The sequence below is a fragment of the Vulpes vulpes genome, chromosome X (genome assembly GCF_048418805.1).
Source record: "Vulpes vulpes isolate BD-2025 chromosome X, VulVul3, whole genome shotgun sequence".
Taxonomy (NCBI): Eukaryota; Metazoa; Chordata; class Mammalia; order Carnivora; family Canidae; genus Vulpes; species Vulpes vulpes.
Window position 1 is genome coordinate 38,806,139 of NC_132796.1, and position 22,306 is coordinate 38,828,444.

The following is a 22,306-nucleotide window of genomic DNA, read 5'->3' on the forward strand; positions in this document are numbered from 1 at the left end:
GATTTCACTCATGTGCCATAGTTTGCTGACTCCTGGTATGTATATGCTAACCTCTAAGGATTTGTACTGAAACAGGAGTATATTTTTTAAGTAGTACGTTCCCATAAGGTTACTCCCCTAAGTCCTCATAGTATAGGTTGAAGAATGACTACATTGTAATTAAATTAATTTCCATATCAGTGCTTTGCTCAGGTCATCCTTTTGCATAGACCCATGTTTCTCAGTGGGGATGCTATTGGCATTTGTGGTGGCATTGTACATTGGGAGGGAATTTGTTTATTTAAGAGCATATAGCCATTCATACCTCCGGGTTATGGTTTCCAAAGATGTTTCCCTGGCTGAGATGTCTTGTTTTTCCTTCTCCTTTTAGCTATCCTTGAGAACAGTACCCAAGTACTACCTCTTTTCCTAGTCCTTATTATACTTCATTAACTCTTAAATGGTTGTAGCTTGGAATATATTATATACACTTAATTTCATAATCTTTTGTCATTAAATTGTAAATTCATTGAGGATGGGGATTTTTGTCTGCTCACTACTGCCTTCCCAGTGTTGATAACTCTGCTATGACTCATAATAGATGCTCAATAAATGTTTGAATTACATTGTTTACTGTTATGGAAAATTGAGATTTAATTCCTTGCCGAGATATGTAAGCTTTTGGTTAATAGGAAATGTTCCTCATACTAATTCTGTGTCATCTACAGAGCTGAGTTTGATAACTTAGCTTAAATACTGGGTGATTCAATTTACTAAACCTTTGGGTGTCTCTGTGTAGAAGGCACTGTGCTAGGTAATAATGGGATACTCACATGATTAGCACTCCTGCCTTTGTGGCATTTTTGTCTGATGAGATGGGGTTTAGTTAGTACACAAATAACAAAGATACAGTAGTTGAGAGTGAACTCTGGAGGCAGGCCTAGATTCGGTTCCTATGTCCACTACCTGTCTTTTTGAGCAAGTTGTTTAATCTTTCTTATCCTTGTTTCTTTATTCTATAAAGGAAGGCCTCCACCACCTCATAGGGTTGTTAGAACCTTCGAAAAGAAATGATGTGGGCAGCCCAGGTGGCTCAGCGGTTTAGCGCCACCTTCAGCCCAGGTCCTGATCCTGGAGACGCAGGATCGAGTCCCATGTCGGGCTTCCTGCATGGAGCCTGCTTTTCTCTCTGTGTCTCTGCCTCTCTCTCTCTCTCTCATATGAATAAATAAATAAATAGAAAAAAAAGAGAAAAGAAATGATGTTATTAGCATTTTGCATTAAATTAAGTTCTTACTATTAATAATGTAGGATAGAGACATTGTGTGGAGGACAAATTTAGAGGCTGGAAAGATTACTTTTGGTTTGAGGTAGGAGGAGCAGCAGAGCTTCATGGGGGAAGATGCCATTTAAAGTGGATCTTAAACAGTTGATGGAATTTATCAGGTGGCAGGAATAGGGTAAAATTTTCTAGAGTGGGAATGATAGGCTATGAGCAAAGTAAGTATGTTGAGAGAATGCCAGGTGTTTCTTGGAAGCAGAAATTCCACTCAGTAAACTCATATTTCCACCACACCCCACACCACCTTCTCTGGGTAATTAAATTGGTGAAAGATGTTAATCTGCTATTCAACTGGGCTCCCTTCCCTGCCATTTCCCTCATATAAGAAGACAGTTGTCTTTCAAATCTAGACATTCTGGGTTGAACACTTCATGACTCTGAATTAACTACTCCTGTATTCTTAACAACACTGTTCTCCCCATTTGCCATCACCTGCACAGACTAGGTTGCATACTTCTTGAAAGCAGAGGAAAAGTATGTTTTAATCACTTTGGCTTGTTTAATCCTTGAGGATTTACTACTCAACTTATTTCAGGGAGTGGGGATGGGGTGGTAAAGGAATGATCCTGATTAAAACCAGTTCCAAATAAATTTTTAAAAAATTGTAAAAATACAAACTTTTGAAATAGATGTTGTTTGAGACCTTTGTGAATCCCCACATCTGCGAATACTCTTGTAGCATATAATTTTCTCATTTGGAAATTTGGAGGGGAGTAATGAGGATTTAATGAAATTAAATCTTTTTATTTATTACATTTTAAGATGTACTTAAGAAACATTTTTCAGTGTTTCCAGAAAGGTACTTGAAATTCAGAGGAAGTGCACAATATAATTCTAAAGCACAGTTTGGTGTTTTTTAGAAAATAACAACAAAAAAGAACCCAGTTCCAGGCCAAAAAGTCACTCAGCTGTTTACACTTTTGTTTATACTTTAAACATCACTAATTCTTTTTCTTTATAACCTGTGACTGATAGCAGTTGTGGGATAAGTACTCTAGTCCCTCACACCTAGGGCAAGATGATTTAGGAATGTTCCATACTGTCTAGAGATCCCCAGCAGGATTGAGTCCTAGCTGTATAACCAGCCATTACTGCATCCTTTATTGGTGTTACTCCCTTCCCTGCCTCACTTCTCCATTCCCTTACTGGTATTTCCTAGGGCACCTTCCCAAATAAACTACTTATACTTAAAACCTTCTGTCTCAGGTTGTGCTTCTGGGGAAATACAGCCTAAGACTGTATGGCAAGAAGCATTTTATTAAGAGTCCAAAATTTTTAGGATTTAGAATATAGGTTTGTAGAAATATCTTTACAAGGATTAGTGTAAAAGCTTTATTATTATTTTTAAACGGGTAAGGTTTATTAAAACAGATTTGCTTATGTATTGGTAAAACATGTAATAGATACTCAAACATTGGTCCTTTTTAGAAAAGGGGAGAGTAGCTAGCTATTTCCTATTTGGAGGCCAGAGGTCCAAATGAGTCTGGATAAGCTATCTTTCTGATTTGTACTACAAAAGGGTTCACTGATATGTAGTTACTTTTTATTTTTTAAAGAAAATCTCAAGTAGACTCCCCACTAACCAGGGAGCCCAACGTTGCTGGCTCTCATGATCCTGAGATCATGACCTGAGCTGATATCAAGAGTTGGATGCTTAGCCAACTGAGCCACTCAGGTGCCCAGGAATCGCTGATGTTAAACCTTCAAATGTAAATGGCTAGGTGTCATTTTAGCCTGTGTTTTTTTTTTAATATCAAAATTTCTTCTAGGTTTATATTGTGCATTTCTTTTTGAATTCTAACTACCTTCCTGGCAGCCCTGAACATAAAGGAACAAAGAACCAGAGAAAAAAATACAGATGCAAGCAAGTGAGAATGGGATAGTATAATCCAAGCATTTTCTTTTTCCTGAATAATAGGTTTTTATTTTACATATGCCCATGTAATTCTGCTGACAGTTTTTTTAAATTTTTTTTTTATTTCAGAGCAGGTTTGATTAAAAAGAAACCAAAGAATTTCTCCAAGTTGATTGGATTATGTGCCATCTGCTGACTCATCACTGTTATTTTGGTGTTCTAAAAATATATTGTAAATATATTGTAAATATATTGTAATACAGGATAGTTTTAATGACTTAAAACACCTTGGATACTGTATATTAATAACAGCATTGCATTAGACAATGCTTTTCCTAAAAGTCTCTTTTTCCTTTTATTTACAGAATGCTGCCTTTTTATATGGTCTTGGTTTGGTCTACTTCCATTACAATGCATTTCACTGGTAAGTTGACATAAAACTAATAACTCCAGTTATTTCTAGTAAATGGCTTGTTTTGTTTGATATTGTGTGTGTATGTATAATAAATATAAGATATTTTTTTATTTTTTAAAGATTTTCATTCATTCATTCATTCATTCATTCATTCATTCATGAGAGACACAGCGAGAGAGAGGCGGAGACACAGGCAGAGGGAGAAGCAGGCTCCATGCAGGGAGCCTCACATGGGACTCGATCCCGGGTCTTCAGGATCATGCCCTAGGCTGAAGGCGGCGCTAAACCGCCGAGCCACCCGGGCTGCCCAATACAAGATATTTTAATGTCACTAAGCCTAGTTACTAGAAACTGGAAAATACAAGATTGGTTGCTCCACCTCCCCAACACACATAGGCCAGTATATATGCATGTGTGCATTAGTATTTTCCGGTTTCTAGTAATTAGGTAAGATTACAAGCTCTTGATTCTCTCATTTATAAAATAGGAATAATGGTACTTCAGAGTCAGAGATTAAATATGATAGGAATATATAAGATTTTATAAACTGTAAAGTGTAGGGCCCTGTTATTAAGGCCTTCGTCCCGTTATTGTTTTTCTTGTTTACAAGACAAGGTAATAGTGTTCTTCAGTGGAAATAACATAATAGAATTTGAGTTGGAAGACAGATAACCTGGTTTCAGCACTGTCACTTAATTTGATCTTGAGTTAAATAGACTCCCTAGGTCTGTATCCCCCTCTGTGTGTGTGTGTGTGTGTGTGATTTTTTTTTTCTTTTTAAGTGCATTGTAGTCACTTGTCTTTTTTACTTTGCAGAGTTTTGATGATCAGATGAGATAATGCATATTTTGTAAACCATAAAGCCCTATCCAGACATTTTTTATTTGAAACATATCTGGTTTGGTCAGAGTCCCTTCTGTTCTCCATAATTTTAACCTGAGTGAATGCTGTGAGAGTCCAAAGGAAGGTTTTGGCCAAAGGTTATAATCCTGTCATGTACCTGTTGGGCGCCCTGGGTATTTATCACAGAGCTTTTAAATATGCATTGGCAATGATTCAGTATGGTTTCCCTAAAGATGAAACTGTAGACATGGATGACTTTTTCTGTATGTCTTTTCTTATGTCTTTGCTCCTGGTTCTGTTGGGTTTTGATCATCTGTGGCAGCACTGCATTGTTAGAGAATACCTGTGTGTATATATAGAGTATTATAATCATTCAGATCACTTATGCAAACTGTACAAAACTTTAATTGATCTTTATAAGGAAGCTTTGTAATTTTTTTCTCTTAAATTATCCGTTACTGTGGAGCACCATATTTAGAACCAAGGATAGAGTAGGACTGTTTTAAAATAGTCTTAGCTTCTTGAAGATCCTATTCATAGAAAACACAATTCTAAACTTCTAGAACCAGAAGTAGTTTTAGAGATAACTTAGTTTATTTCCTTAATTTTATAGATGACGAAAGCCAGGTGTGTAACTGAATATTATGTAACTATTTAGTGGCAGAAGCGAGATTATGCTCAGATTCCCCAATCTAATGTTTTTTCTATTACACTCTTAATAGGTTTGAAGATTGACAGATATTTTTTTAATCCATTTTCGCAGTTGTTCTCCTGGATTTGTTGTTACATTCTTTATGGCTAGCCAGAAATAATTTAGATGAAACCTGAGACAAGGAACTTTACAGTTTAGGAATGGACACGTGTACCACACACCAGCATTTTTTCACCTACCTGTGATAACTTATGAGCTCCCTGTAGATTGTAGATACAGATGTAAAATCAGTAATGAAGTGAAACCATCATCAGTTCAAAATTGGATTACTTTAATAAGTACATGACCATGTCTACTCAGGGGACTTGCAGCTGTGGAACATTGTATCATATGACTCCTTATCTATATATGATTTCTGTATCCTTCAGTTGACCTAAGAAATGAAACTGAATGATGCAAGGACAATGCAATGTCTGAATTAACAAATGCCCTCTAGTCTGCGATCATGTCCTGGTCATCACCATTTCTCACATCTTAAGTTTCATCTCTAGCTGCTTCCTAAAACGACATATTTCACACCCTGTCTGAATCCATCCTAGCTGTGTGTTTTCTCTCTTGCTGGTCAGGTGTTTTTTTCACAAATTCTTGTGCCCGAACCTTTAACTTATCTTATTTCTTGAACAGATACAGAATTAGAAAGCATGGAGTAGTTGCTTGGTGAGTTTCAGAGTGCAGCCTTAAGTGTTAGAAACTTCTTAGATTAAAACTGTGTGTTCTATTTGGTTTTATTTTAAGTAACTGTTAATTGCTGAGATCAGGCATTTTTCTTTTCTCTGAAATTATTTACATGAAATTTTAGGATATGTTGACAAAATGTTTCTAGAGAAGAGTGTATTATGCCCTTTTTTGTATTGTCAGCTCTAAGGATCTGCCTAGGATGTCTCAGGATGCTTTATCTTTAGTATATTTGTAATTTAAGTAAAATTTGGTACTTGGTAATGGTGCCTGTTGGCATTTGCTAGATTAAGTATTTGATGATAATGTGTGTGACCAACGTATGTTGGGGTTGGTGATGGTGACTTAATATTATTGAGAACAATTTTACTAAGTATAGTTTTATCTGCTAACTTGTTTGCCTTGTTTCTTGCCATATTCTGCCCATTGTTTCGTTTGGAGTTGATTTTATTGGTTAATTTCTAGAACAGTTGTTTGGTCAGTTTTTCCAGTTTTCAGTTGCATTCTCTTAGAGGAGCCCAGGTCAGAAAGTAGTAGAGCAACTGTAACATCCTCATTGGACTTAGCAATTTTGCTGTTGATCCTACTCTGTAATGTGGGACCAGAGTTAAAAAGATACTCAAAAGGAGAACGACATAGAAGTACAAGGTAAAATACGTACATCAGAATGCTAGAACCAGTCTTTTATAAAGCCAATTTTTTACAGGTGCATGAATGCATGCCCATGCCTTCACTTGTTCTTGCTCATGAAGGTGGCACATTGCTAGGGGTGCCTTGAACTGAGTTTTTTCTTGCCTTATAGTGAGAAACCTGTATCCTTGTTTGAGAGTTATTGAAATGCAATACAGTAATAAATTACTACAGCTTACAGCCATACTTCTAAATATATCCATCTCAAAATGCTTATCAGTCTTCTTTTTCTAACCTGCAACCTTTTGTATTCCCATTGATCAGTATCAGAAGGGTCCTATGGTGGCAAATATTAGAGATAACCTAATTCTGTGCTAGAATCATAGGATTTTGGAAATTAAGCTCCCAAATCTAATTGATAGGCCTGGTAAGGATAGGGAAATAGAGTGATTATTGTTGACATTAAAAAGGGTTAGGGGAAGGAGGTGGAGGTGAGATTAGAAACATAGACGTATTAACACATTACAAGTGACTTTTTTTAAGGATTAATTCCTCAAGCACTGTACCAATCACAAGTGTACTTTAAAAGTGTAGGAATCTTAGTTCTCCATTGTGGTGACCACTTTGGGTGCAAATAAACCTCATGTCCTTGTGCTGCCACCATTGATCCTGAGGCTTGTCTAGCATGGAGTCTGGCAAAAACTTAATATTTAATAAATATTTTTGAGCTATCATAATACAAAATAATGCTCTTAGATGAAAAGTTTTAGTTCCATTAAAATGAAACAGTTCATGTTAACATGTGTTGTTTATTATGTACGCTTCTGTTTTGACAAAACCAGCATTTAACTAAGGCAGTTTTGGTAAAGTTATGCTTACCAGTGACACATAGATTGCCAGAGAGAATTTGGAAGGGCTTGGGCTAATTAAGCTTCAGGGAAATTATGAATAAAAACATACATCTTTGCAAGAGGGGAAGGAAAAAATATCTTTCACTGTCTGGGATGATGAAATGAAGACTGACTAGAAAAACCAAAAAAAGCAATGAAGTAACACACTAGCAAATGATAATATGAAGAACCCTTGTGTGTTATTTCTAAATTACCCTCACATTTAAGGTCCTCTCTGGTTCAGCCTCAAAAGATCCTTCTAGCCTACTGTTCTACTAAATACATTTTTTTTCTGTCAGTCACACTGTATTAACATTTCCTTGAAAACGTACTGAGCATTTTTAAAACAGATTTTATTTATTTATTCATGAGAGACAGAGACAGAGAAAGAGGGAGAGGCAGGCTCCTCATGGAGCAAAGGAGCCTGATGTGGGGCTTGACCTGGGATCATGCATGATCTGAGCTGAAGGCAAATGCTTTACCAACAGAACCACCCAGGCACCCCGTATTGAGCATTTTTTTACCTATGTAATTTTGTGCCATTTACAGTGTTTGGTCTGCCTTCTCCTACAATCTCCACCTGTTAAAATTCCTGCCATACCTGTTTCTTTGATTACTTCATCAAATCTTTCATTTGTCATATTTAAAAGGAACCTCTATATTTCCTAACATGTATGTATGAAATTATCTGTCTCTTGTGTGTCTACATGCTATTACTGATTTAGAGTTAGAATATTCTCCCTTTTATTAGTATCAAATGTTGCGGTATTAGACCATTTATCCCTTCAGATATCCCTGAGGGAAATCTCTGGACTCAGCTATATTAGCCTTAAAAAAGTTAAAAATTTTATTATGTCTCTTTCCAAATGTACTGAAACTGCTGCGGACGTTTAGTTAGTATCATTATTTTTACTACGGTTGGTAAAGTCCTGAGGAAGCTCTTCTTTTTAATGACTTTCTAGAAACAAATTATGCTGTGCATAATTATTATTGGCATTTTTTTCTCAAAATCCAAAAATGCAGTGTTTTATATCACCAAAACTATTAAAATTATTGCTAGAGAATATGCTTTAATATTTGAAAATTATAAACCTTTCCAGGCATTGTATCATGAAAAGATTTTATAGTTTTGGGTAGCCATTTCTTATGTTCTAAAATTCTGTTTCATCAGAATCCTGAGGTAAGCAGAATTTATATGTGTTGATGTTTTTAGTCTAGTTTGTGGTGCCGAGATCATGCTCTGGCTACATGCAGTTTGGTGAGATAAGCATGTGGTAAAATGACCAAAATTAGAATGTAGTCTGAATGGTACCTATTTTCTCCACACACACACACACACAGACACACAGACACACACACACACACACATACAGGCACACACTTTTTTCCTTTTTCCCCCCTAATGTGGGGAAAAACTGAGGAAGCACACTGGAAAGATGGGTAAAAAGTTTAGAAATGGAAATGGAAATGAACCTAGATATATTTTGTTAGACGAGAGGAGCTCAGTATGTAGACTGTGGAACATTGCTGTCTCCTGCCCCTACGAGAAGCCCAGTCAACCAACTATAAAAGTGATGGCATTAGTAAACATCTATTAAAGTTAACCATTTTCTGTGTTATTTAGACAATTAAATATAAAAGAGGAGTGTGGACCTCAAGGAATAGGCCATTTGGAAAAACTGGAGTTAGTGTACACCACTACACAGAGAATAAAATGATTTGATTATAAAGTGGACCTAACAGCTGGTTAACACTAAGTAAAAAATAGTTGGTGTTGAGTTTGGGTGGTCAGTCTTTCAGGTAATAGTGGGTTTAGGGTAAAGTAGAAGAATGAAAATATTTCAGATCAGGAGACTTCTGAGGAGAAGCAGTGAAGTCAGGAGGGCCAGTATTTGCATGAAGAAATTCCTGAAATAGCCAGGTCACAGCTGAGGAAGAACAGTGTTTGGTTCATAACTGGGAATAGATTTTAATAGGTACTGGGTACTGTTTACAGATCTTAAATGCTACATAGAGATTAACTTAGAGTATCTTGGTCAGTAGGCTATTACAGGAACCACATGTTTGAGGAGACATAGGTATGCCAGAGCAGAGCAAAGGTAGTCCTTAAAAGAGCCTATCTATTTCAGTAATCTAGTCATGAGATATTGAAGATTTGGTCTGCAAGGTAATGAATTTGAGGAATACTTTGAAACAACGATGAGAAGAACTTGATAATTCGATATAGACTGGCCTCACCATCTCATGGGCACTTAAAAAAAAAGATTTATTTATTTATTTGAGAGAGAAAGAGGGAACAAGCTGTGGAAGGGGGCCAAGGGGCAGAGGGAGAGAGTCTTAAGCCGACCCTAACCTGGGCACATAGCCCAGTACAGGGCTTGATCTCACAACCCTGAGATCACGAATTGAGCCAAATTCAAGAGTCAGACGTTTAACCAACTGTGTCACCCAGGTGCCCCTCATGGGCACTTTCAGTAGTCCTTAAGGAATAAATATAGGGTAGCCCAGACTAGTATGTTGGAACATGTGTTTTTGCATATAGATTAATTTTTTTTAATTCTCAGTGTGTTAACATATATAAAAAACTTGTTAAAATAAACCTGTTTCTTTTTTTATTTTTTAAAGATTTTATTTATTTATTCATGAGAGATACACAGAGAGAGGTGGAGACATAGGTAGAGGGAGAAGTAGGCTCCCTGTGGGAGCCCACTTCAGGATTGGAACCCAGACCCTAGGATCACACTCTGAGCCAAAGGCAGACTCTCAACTGCTGAGCCACCCAGGCGTTCCTAAACCTATGTTTCTTTGCACTTGTGTGACATTGTGAACTACTTGGATAAGATGTCTGCACCAAACGTACCTATGGAGTAAAACACATCTACAAATTTAGGGTTTAGAGGGAAGGCCGGAAATAGAAACTAAGAGTAGGAAATAATTTCTCCCAAGGGTTTGCTACTGACACTCTGTGTTCTCCTCACTGCTTCTTTCACATGCCCTTCCTTAGACAGTTTTTCTTTCTTAGTTTCTTCTTTCTCTTTTCTTCGCTGTCTTCCACTTCCCTTCTTTTTCGTTCATATTTTTGACTCAGGCCTGCCTGGATTTTTTATTGGCATGTGTGGACATCGCTTAGTTCTGACCATTCCACAAGAGAGTTTTCTGACCCATCTCATAAGTTAAGGTTCATTAGGATTTTATGAAGCATTATCCTCAATTTTTATTATTAGAGAATGTAACATGCTTAAAAATGTATAAACAGAAGTATACATCTTAACATGTTATTTGTAAGATAAACATCCATAACTATCATTTGGATCAAGAAATAAAAAATTGCTCTTAGCCGAAAAGCTTCCCCAAACCTCTGCATACCCTTTCTCAATTGTATCATGTTTTAATTGGCCTCATTTACACCTGCAGTTGTTCTCTTCCTAACCTTTTATATGCTAACCCCCAACCCCCAACAATTGCCTCTTTTATTAGTAGAAGGTGGTAGCACTAATCATGACCAGGAGACTAACAGAGGCTGCCCTGTACCTCCTCCTATTAGAAAGCTTTGAGAAAAGTACAAAGAGAGCCTCTTAACATGCAGATGAGTAACTTGAAGTCTGAGAAAAACAGAAAGCTGCCTTTGTATGAAAATGGTAATTTACACCAATTCTTTTCTGTCAGGTCTTTGACTCCCCTCTTCTACCTGTACACATCAGATAATAAAACACGTACACACCCACCCACTTAAAACGGTATCTAAAACATAGATCCCAGCCTTCTCTTCTGTAAGGAAGTAGTTTTACCTGGTATAAAAGTATCTGATACCAGGCCTGTTCTCACCCCTCATGATAAACATTACCCTTTAGAACCCTTAATTTTATAATAAACCTGTACATAGCCCCACATAGTTTTTTTGGGAAATAGATAATGCATAAATCAAAATAAAGTTACTTAAAAGACATAGAGGGTATTGTGCTCTGTTTTGTGTTAACAGTATTTTCAACTTTTCATATAAAAGATTGACTTTTCTTTTGGAATTGTATAAGATTCTAAATAGCCACTTTTAAGATAAGTAGAGGCAGAGAATAGCTGATAAAAGCTTTGCAAAGAATATATTAGCTGGTACTTGGAATAAGTCTTAACTAAATACTGTGGAGAGATTTAAAATGATGCTCAACATATTGCTCTAGCTGGTGTTACAATTTTCAAAATTCAAAGTAGACATTTTTCCTTATGATTTTATTTTTTAGTAGGTAGTATATTTACATGATCAAATTAAGGTGTATAAAATACATATTCAGTGAAAATACATATTCAGTGAAAAGTGTTCCTTATGCTTGTATTTGCTCTACTGGTAATCAAGACCATTTATAAAAGATAAATTGTGAATTTGGGCCAAAAATAGACTGATAAACGAATGGAAAGTGATAGATGATAGAGAACCCAGAAACAGACCCATGTGAATATGGACCCTTGATTTAGGACAAAGTGGCACTGCAGAGCTGTGGCAAGGATGGTCTTTACTACAAATGATGCAGGGGATATTGGATATCTATATGGAAAAAATGAAATCTGACCTCAGACCATATAAAAAATAAGGTACATATGGATTATAAATCTAAATATGAAAGACAGTTTTAAAATGAAGACTTATTCCTACAGAATAGACTAGAAGCAGGATTAATCTCTCCTCTCTAAAAAACGAAGCTATCTGTCCCACCCTTCTTTCCCCTAGGAAGTTCCAGAAACAGTAAAAAATCAGTTATTTAAACTGAGAATTTTATTAAGCCATAAAGTATTATTTGAATAATTGATTATACATTCATCTGATCTTCCTTCTCCTGTTTTAAATTAGATGATATACATTCAATTATATAAAAGACCCTGGTACACTTCCAAGTCTTTTTTTTTTTTTTTTAATACATTCATGTAAAACACATTTTCTTTAAAACCGTATTACATAAAGCAGAAGTTAAACTGTGCTACCAAGCAAAAATTCATGCAAGTGTTAAAAAGTTAAGATATCTTATGTCTATATTCTTTCAGGGCAATTAAAGCATTTCAGGAGGTGCTTTATGTTGATCCCAGCTTTTGTCGAGCCAAGGAAATTCATTTACGACTTGGGCTTATGTTCAAAGTGAATACAGACTATGAGTCTAGTTTAAAGGTAGGTTATTGAGTTTTTTCCAAGATACAATGTTTCATTTTGTGCATTTTTTGGGGGGGATGGATTGTTGTTAAATATTAGAGCATTGAGAAATGTTGGAATTTATATTGGCACTTCAAAAGAAAATTTGAAAATTTAGGTGAAAGAACTGCTTTATCAGCTATGAACTGGAAGATACACAAAGTTGGGTTTCAGGGTACAAAGTAGTTATGATCCTAAGACATAGGTAACTGATGGTACCATTACACCTTTTTTTTTTTTTTTTAAAGTTTTAATTGAAGTCTGTCATCAGGAAAAGAATGAATGTTTCAATCTCAGTTTGGACATCTAAATCAGTCCACTATAAATGATTGGCCACTATATAGGTCAGGTCCAGCTGCTTAATGGTGCTGTATCTGTGATCCCAACCTGGCCTATTTCTTTGCATGGGTCTCACTAGAATTCTGTCAACCTCTACCAGCAGGACACATCCCATATCTAAATTATTAAAAAAGTATTCTCTGCAGATCATTTGAATTGCTCATTCGTGAATATAAACATTGTTAGGAAAAGATAATATATTGTTGTTTAAATATTTTACTTTCAGTGGAAATTTGATATTTCTCAATTTTTTAATTGAGTTTCTTGTGCTGTCTATGCCATCACTTTAGGTCTTACTGGGCTTTTCATAGAAATAGTGTGTTCCTATACAGCAAAAGCATTGCTTTTTGAAGGACTAGGAGTTCTAGGAAAAAGTTTAAATTCTTGTGAATTTAAGACTATAATGGTTGCCATGTTCTAAGTCTCCACTGCAGATTATCTTAATCCTGAAATGGGGGTGGGAGGGAGATAAAGAATGATAAAGACTTTACAGTAGGTTGAATTTGAATTCACTAAGAAGGCACTACTGAAGATTTCTTTAAAGGTATATTTAATTGTTCTAGAGTTTTAAAGTAGACAATTATGCAACTACTGTTTCTATCTTTCATGAGTTTATAAAAAACAGTGTTGATATGAAAGAGTGATATATAAGCAAAAACACTAAAACCAAGTAGATCGTGAAGTATTTCGATTACACAGTTGTCAAAGGTAAGTGCAGTTTGAGGAATTGGCGCGAAGGTAAAATTAGGTAATGTGGAGAGTGAAGGATGCCTGGAAATTACTAGATTTCCTCAAATGTAGAGCAGCATTTCTCAAACAGTTGACCCTTGAACAATGTGGGGGTTATGTGCCTCCTCCGCCCCCCCCCCCCCCAGTTGAAAACCTGCGTGTAACTACTAATAACCCACTGAAAGCCTCATCTATAACCTGGAGTTGCTTAACACATATATGTATCGTATGCTGTATTCTTACAATGAAGTAAGTTGGAGAAAAGAAAATGTTAAGAAAATCATAAGGAAGAGAAAATACATTTATGCAAAAATATATATATATAAGTGGGCCCATGGAGTTTCAAACCTGTGTTATTCAAGAGTCAACTGTATATACTATGGGATGTGAGTGGATTTGAAATGGAAAATAAGTTCAGATATGCCACCTTGAGTATTTTAACCTCCTCTTGGCCATTCACAGTATATATTAGCTAACAAAGATTCTTATTATGTCTAATATAAAGTGAACTTATTTGATCCCTTTATAATATTGTCATAATATGACTGTTCTGTTTGGCAGATATGTTTTTGATAGCAGTTTGGTAAATGTTGCTCTGGAAATATATTTGAGTGGAAAAAATAATCATATAATGTCCCATATTATAGAATTTGGCTCTCTGAACATCAGTACAGTGGTGTCTTACATAATTCTGTGGATGCCAAGCTCTGCTTCCATGAAGGTGGCAATATTTAAAATCCTTTTTAATCAGGGGCAACAGTATTGGACAGTGTTCCATGATGAATTGGAAGTATTGCTGCTTACTCAGGTTCAATAGAGACTTCCTGTGTACAACTTTTGTTTGTTAGGCATAAAAAGGGTAACAAACCTTCAGGTCATAGCAATTGTAGCAAAAATGTTAAGTACAGTCTTGTTAAAATACTTCATGATCATCCTGATGTTTATTTCATTTGTGTGAACATAGATAAGAATTTTAGGAGTCCTTGCTATTTCTCTTCCCCGTAATGAGAAAGTTGCCTTTGATTTTTGTCTCATTTTGACATTGGTTTCTTTTAAGGCTTCTCTCTCTAATATTCCCTGTTTTCAAAAGGAGAATTTTAGACATCATCATTTTTAGTCAAGGAGGAGGTATTTCAGTGTAGTACTCTAAGTGCTTAGCATTTAGTGCAAATGAAGATAGGAATCAGAAGGAATGATATGTCCCTCTCTCCTTAGGTGGCCTTCAGTTTTCCTAAAGTAGATTGGCTACTGAAACTTTTGTAGAAGCATATTTATTGGTATAGATGCTTCGGCCTTCATGCTCAGAAACTCCCAATTGAAGCTGATTAAAGTAACAATTAAAAATTGCTTGTATAATGTGAAATACAGCCTTCAAGATTGGTTGAGTCAGCCTATCCAAGGTTTCATCAAGGATTCCTTTTCTTCTCTGTTCTGTGTTGGCTTATTCTTAAGGCTGGTTGCTGGGTACAATCAAAGTGAAATGTAGAAAACCCTGAAAACCTCACCAAAAAACTATTAGAAGTAATACATGAATTCAGTAAAGTTACAGGATACAAAGTGAGATGATTCAGTTTTCATGTCTCATATAGAAAGAGAGTGGTACTATAGGTGCTTAGTATAGTGCTGGCGTATGATCAGTGCTTAGTAAATATCTGATCATAATGTCATAAAGGAGAAAGATCCTGACTTGCTGTTGATCCCTTCAAGAATACTTTTGGCATCTCATTGGCCAGAAATGGGCCATATGGCCATTCTCAGTTGATTCCTTATTAAAGATATGGTTGCTCTTAGGCCAGTTTTTGAGCAGGGCTCACTTCCCTAGATACACTGTTCCTGTCTGATGGAGGAGTGAGGGGTTAGGTAAAAAGTATTTTGATGTCCATTAGAGATCAGGTCTTCAACTCATTTTGTTTCCCTCCCTTGAAGAGGAATATAATGTATACAGGTTTTCAATGATAAAATGCAGTATACTTTCATAATAGATTTATTTTCACCTACACCTGAAATGGATTCCAGGACCTTCTGTTTTATTTATATCCCTGGTAAATAACTTTTTTACATTTTGGTAAAATGAATCTCCGAAACTGATTCATTCTGTATTGGTACTATGTAAACACCTCTCAGAGCAAGCAAATTTGGGTTTAAAATTAGATCCTGCCATATGACTAATTGTGTGACCTTGGGCAAAATGCCTAACTCTTCTTTTTGTTTTTGTTTTTTTTTTTAAAGATTTTATTTATTCATTCATGAGAGACACACAGAGAGAGGCAAAGACATAAGCAGCGGGAGAATCAGGCTTGCTGTGGGGAGCCTGATGTGGGACTTGATCCCAGGACCCCCTGGATCATGCCCTGAGCTGAAGGCAAACGCTCAACCACTGAGCCACCCAGGTGCCCCGATTCCTAACTCTTCTGATCCTCCTTGTGTCTGTAGTTACTGGAGTAACTGTCCCCACTCTACAAGATTATTATAAACAATAAATTTATATACATGTACACATACATACATGCGCACACACATATATGTATATGAAAATATCTGGCAAGTTTTTTCAGCCTCCGTTTTTAGTTCTCAGTTTGTTGAATATATCTGAAGCTCCTCAGTTTGGGACCAGAATAGATATTATTTATGAAATCCATTTTCCCATCCTAGAATTAAATATTTTTATTTTTGCTACTGTGCCCATCATCAGAAATGTGAAGTTAATGCCCAGCTTATTTTTCCATTAGATTGGCCAATAAAGATTTATGCGTTTAGTGAATGGTGGAGGTACCACTTCTTAATTTATTAACTAGTTTAATAGTATTTGAACCAGAGTCCATTCCAGGATGACATTACTACATGGTATTTGTTGTTTTGTCTTCTCTGCTTCAGATAATATCCGCCCCCCAGGTAGGTTTGGTTGCCTCTTTAACACCATAGAATTAATTCAGAGTTTTATTTCATTACTTTTTAATGGTGTTAATGATAATTGCTTACATTTGTTATATATTTGAGGTGAAGTGTATGATCATTACTTCAATAAAAGTACTCTAATTTTGATGAATAATTTTATATCATGCCTCTAATTTTTTTTATAATAAATTTATTTTTTATTGGTGTTCAATTTGCCAACATACAGAATAACACCCAGTGCTCATCCCGTCAAGTGTCCCCCTCAGTGCCCGTCACCCATTCACCCCCACCCCCCGCCCTCCTCCCCTTCCACCACCCCTAGTTCGTTTCCCAGAGTTAGGAGTCTTTATGTTCTGCCCCCCTTTCTGATATTTCCCACACATTTCTTCTCCCTTCCCTTATATTCCCTTTCACTATTATTTATATTCCCCAAATGAATGAGAACATATAATGTTTGTCCTTCTCCGATTGACTTACTTCACTCAGCATAATACCTTCCAGTTCCATCCACGTTGAAGCAAATGGTGGGTATTTGTCATTTCTAACACATGCCTCTAATTTTTACATCCTGGTAGACTCTTAATTATTTCCCTCATGTGAAAGAAAGAAATGCAGAATAAGATGTAATAACACCCATATTCTTCAGTCAGTCAATGCTAGTGAATCTATTTAATTTAATGAAGATGATGTAGAAATTCTCCCTACTATTTATATATTTAAGTTTGCCTGGAATATGACAACATTGGAACTTTTTTGGATTTTAAAGGTAAAGAGTATGGCTTTTTAATTGGGCCTGTGGATAATTGGCTGGATACCAGTATAAGTTCCCTTATTATTTGGTATTTAAAGATGATAAGTGCTGATTTGAAGGGGTTAATAAGGAAGAGGAAGATGAGAATTGCAGGGACAATGTGAAGGAAATAGATTGAATTCAAATGAGACTTGGATGTTAGTTTGGCGTTGTACCAAGTGCTTAGTGTTTCTTGAATAGATAAATGAAATGGAAGAGGCTATAAAATGATAAATGCATATCATAGGGTAGGCTGGAAAGATTGGGAAGGGGCAGAGAGGCTGGTTTTATTTATCACCTTTTAACAGAATTTTTTTTCTAGACAAACTGGCAGTGCATTTGTTTTCTCCAAACATTCCCATTCACCAGTTCATTCAGCTTGTCTCCCCTCTACTGTTATACACAGCATGAAACTACTGAGTGAAATACCATTTCCACTTGCTTTTTACCTTACTCTATTCCAGGAACTACTTCATTTCCAGGTGTCTGATTTGATCTTAGACCCTTCGTGGACTCTGGAGTTTTATTGTCATATTTTTTATGCCAAGATATTAAGGCAGAAGGAATAAGTAAAGGCACGAGGATATAGATTTCCTTTGAGAAACCACTTTTGGAATCTGCGAAAATCCCTCTTGTCTTTTATTATTTTATTTCTTAATGTAGAATATATAAATCATTGCATTTAATTAAGATACTGTGAACTCTATGTATTATAAATATACTTAGAATTTGAATTCTAGCTATTTAATTAATTTTAACTGTGCCTTAGGTTTCTAAAATATCTGTAATATTTCTTTGTTGAAGTTTTAACAGCATATTCTTATTAGTTCAGTTGTCTGAGGATCATGAAAGTTGCTGTTATTTCTCCATGCCTGCCCCTGCCCTATTTAATACTTTATAGTGCTCAATAGCTTAACTCTTCCGGCTGGCATTTTAAAAATTTGAATTCTTTAAAATTTGTTTTATTTAGATATAATTGACATATGACATCGTCTAAGTTTAAAGTGTACAACATGTTGATTTGATACATTTATATATTGCAGTGTGATTTACCACTGTAGGGTTAGGTGGCACTTCTGTCTCATCACATAATTATCATTTCTTTTTTGTGGTGGGAACAATAAAGACCTAGTCTCTCAGCAGCTTTGAAATTTATAATACAGTATTGTTGACTCTAATCTCTGTGCTATGCATTAGCTCTCTGGGACTTAGTTATCCACTAGTTCCAAGTTTGTGCCTTTAAACAGCATCTCCGTAATTCTCCCAGCAGCGTGGAACTCTGCTTCACCTGAATGTAATATCACTGTTCCTTTTGGCAAAGGATAGTTGTTACTGTTTACTTTGTCTTCTGTCCATTTTGTTCTGCTGCTTCCTTTTCCCTCTACTTTTCAACTTGTATTTTACCTTTTAATCTTTCCTAGATATTATTCTTTGATATGAGGTGATCTCCTAATTGGTATATCTTGCCACTTCATAATGCTCTCTCCACTTCACTCTGCTCAGTTTTGTTTTTCCATTTGATACTTATTTCTGCCCTTTGTTCTATTACATATATACTTTTAAGCTTGAAGTAGTTTAAACAACAGAAGTACTTCAGTTTCTCCAAAATGCATGTTTGAAAAGGATATGACTACTCATAGATGTGCAGTCACCATTCTTTGATACAAAGGAGTTAGGGTGAGTTCAGTTTTCTCTCCTTCAAATATATTTTAACTACAAGAAATCATTTCTAATCAAAATGTAATTGTTTTATGTTTACCCATAACAATTTAAATTCATGCTGTGAGTACTTGGTCTTCAAATGCAACTTTATGAAACATTCAGTGTATCCAATACCACATTTGAAAAAGAAGAAGTTATGTTCCAAAACAGCATTTTATTCCCTTTATAAAATATATATCATGTTCATCTTGAATTTGTTATTGGTGTAAATATCTGTCTTAATTTTGATGTAAAAACAAATCGTACACTACTAGATTTAAAGAACTTGGGAAAGAAGTCATCCTCTATTCTGACCATTTGTGTACACAGATTAGACACATACTAGAACTGGTGTTTTAAAGTTTCTAGTTAATTGCATACCTGTACTTTCATAAAGTACAATAGAAATGAGTTGGGAGACTAGGTAGGACACTTACAGGAAAAAAGATGAGCAAGATCCATGGGATATTTGGGTTTTCAGTGGATAGATGGATGAGAAGTAATACATTCTATAGATTTTTTAAAAAATAAATGTTTTTAAAGATTTTTATTTATTTGAGAGAACACAAGTTGGCAGGGTGGGGGCAGGTGAAGGAAAGGGAGAAGCAGACTCTCTGCTGGATAGGGAGCCCGACTTGAGGCTCAATCTCAGCACCCTGGGATAATGACCTGAGCTCAAGGCATGCACTTAACTGACTGAGCCACCCAGGCCACTCCAGTTCTATAGATCTTAAGGAGTTAATTATTAACTGATTTATTGTGGGAATAGATTATTTATTTATTTATTGGCCTAATTCGTTTTTTTTTGTTAACTAAAGTAGGCAATAAAGAAAGTAGAAGGTTTTGGGATTGGGAGGTGGAAAGATCTGAGTAGTGATGAGTCCTTTGGGAGTATATTGAGTTGGAGGTACCTGAAGAGTATCAAATGTTGGATATAGAAGTATGGAGCCATAAAGAAGCATTGTGAGAAGAAGATTTTGAACATCTTTAGTATACAGTGTCTTTTGTTTTACTTTTTTTGTTAAGGATATTTTTGGGAAACACCAGGTTGGAAACTGTTAGTTACTTGTGTGGAGTGGAGTTTCTCCTTAAATGTTGTAATAACCTTGTATTACAGAGAATCAGAAGAACTTGAGTTTGAGGGCTTTGAAAGAACCTCAATCAGATCAGCTTACCTAACAGTGTGACTCCTAAGCCCTATCAGAACCTTCTACTTTCAGTTCTGTATCTCATTTCAAAGAGCAAATCCTTGAAGTACCATCATATCCCAGGACATTTCCCTAGACTCATCCATTTATCATCGACTATTAGGTTTAGGAATGAAGTTGTTGGTTTTAATTAATACTTCTAGAATTGTGGCTCTCTTTAACAATGAAAAAAAAATCACTTGACTTGCAAGAGTACATGACATTCCTTCCCATTTCTCACTTAAAATGGTCCATTGAAACTCTTTCATAAGGGCTGGGTGAAAATAACAAGTTGTTTCCTCAGGCTGAATGAAGTACCTCTTTTCTTTTTTTCTCATCTACATCTTTTGGATTTCATTATGGAATTCTCTTTTAAGCTTCTAATAGAACATTAATTTAAGTGAGCCATGTATTCACTTGTAGATGCTTAGCCATAGCAGAATGCCTGGTGTTGCCAACATTTCATTCTTAAAAGGCTGTGTCTATCCTAATTGAATAGAGACAATAGTATCGACTACACACATCTTGTCTACATTGTCTGAAGTAAAGTTTGGGGGCAAGTACACAGTTTAAAAACTTAAAAATAGTGGCGTTTAACCCTGATTGTGCATTGGGATAACTTGTAGAAGTTTTTTTTTCTGGTTTACAGGGTGTCAACCCCAGCCTTCCAAGTCAGAATATCCAAGGTTGGATCTGGAATCCAAACATTGCTCCAGATTTTAAAAACTTAAACACACATAATTTGTTACCCCCCCCCCCCCCCAAAAAAAAAGAGTTGTATCATTCCTTGTATTCAGGATTGGGAATATAGTTGAAGCGTTCTCCAATTGAAAAGATTTGTGATACAGACTATACAGGTAGAAGTAAAACAATTTAAAGAGAAATAAAGTTTTGAAACCCGAGTTTTACATGTTAATTACATGAATATAGATTCTCCCCCTCCAGACAGAAATCAAGTTCCTTGGTCTATATAAAGGAAAATGCTATCAAGTTATTTTGAAATATGGAACAAGTCAAAAGCTTTTAAAACAAAAAGTGACTTTAGTAATAAAGATGTCAACAGAAATTGTTATGAATAGATCCTTTTTGTTAAATTGGACCAGAAGTGCTCTATAAAAAGAAAATCACCATAACATTAAAAAAACATGTTAGGTAAATCTTGCTTGGAAATTAATTTTCTGTAGAATGCTTTCTGCCTTGAGGTTTGTATGTAGTCTTTGAACTCAGAAGCCTCTACCATGTAGTAACTATTTCACATTGCAATAGTCAGTTCCCATACTACAGTATTTTCATGTGAGGTGCAGATGTTTCCTAGCTGCTTCTGTTGGTTGCAGGGATGGGTGCTGGATATTATACCATGGTATTTTCGGATCTTGGGGCTGATTATTGTAATTGATAGTCACTTCTGCTGACTTATATATGTTAATAGAAACATCTATTTTGCATCTGGTTTAGATACGCGAAATAACTCTGAGGTCATTCGTCCCCACCCCAGTCCCTCATCGCTCTTCAGTTTACTGGAAATTGTACCATTGTTTTTCTTTATATGGGGTAGTTTAATATGGCTTTTCTTAGTTTCTTATATTTAGCAATTATTCTGTAAGTTCCTTTATTCTCACATGCATGTTTTTGACTACGTACTCTGTTGCCAAGTAATTTTTCTGTATTGATGACGTGTTTTTGTTTTTTTTTTTTAAGATTTTACTTATTTATTCATGAGAGAGACACACACACACAGAGAGAGAAAGAGGCAGAAACACAGGCAGAGGGAGAAGCAGGCTCCATGCAGGGAGCCTGACATGGACTGGATCCTGGGTCTCCAGGATCATGCCCCGGGCTGAAGGTGGCACTAAACCGCTGAGCCCCCTGGGCTGCCCGATGTTGTGGTTTGAAATGATACATCAGTGCCTTCATTGGTGCTTTTAAGATTGACTAATACTTACATAAAACTGTTCAGAATTGCTTCTGCCAGGTTTCATGGCAGAACCTTGCATATTGATAGATGAAATACAGTCTAGACAATTCAAATTATACATCTCTCTGTTCTCTGTGAGATATCATGGTAATAGTAAAGCTAAAATACCGCCATCTTGAAGACTTCCTCTTTGCAGGTCAGTTTGTATGCTTTGATGATTCAGTTAGAAAAGGTCT

General features: G+C 35.9%; 1 protein-coding gene across 10 annotated transcripts in view; it reads left to right on the forward strand.

Moving 5' to 3' along the window:
• KDM6A (lysine demethylase 6A) overlaps positions 1–22,306 on the forward strand; it is a 209,507-nt gene that overhangs the window by 94,133 nt on the left and 93,068 nt on the right. For 8 of the 10 annotated variants that reach the window (XM_026012249.2, XM_026012250.2, XM_026012252.2 and 5 more), the window contains exons 5-6: positions 3,542–3,600; positions 12,373–12,493. In XM_026012249.2, the coding sequence (XP_025868034.1) occupies positions 3,542–3,600; positions 12,373–12,493 (180 nt within the window). The remainder of the gene's footprint in view (positions 1–3,541; positions 3,601–12,372; positions 12,494–22,306) is intronic. The other 2 variants (XM_072743853.1, XM_072743854.1) reach the window with 1 other exon arrangement.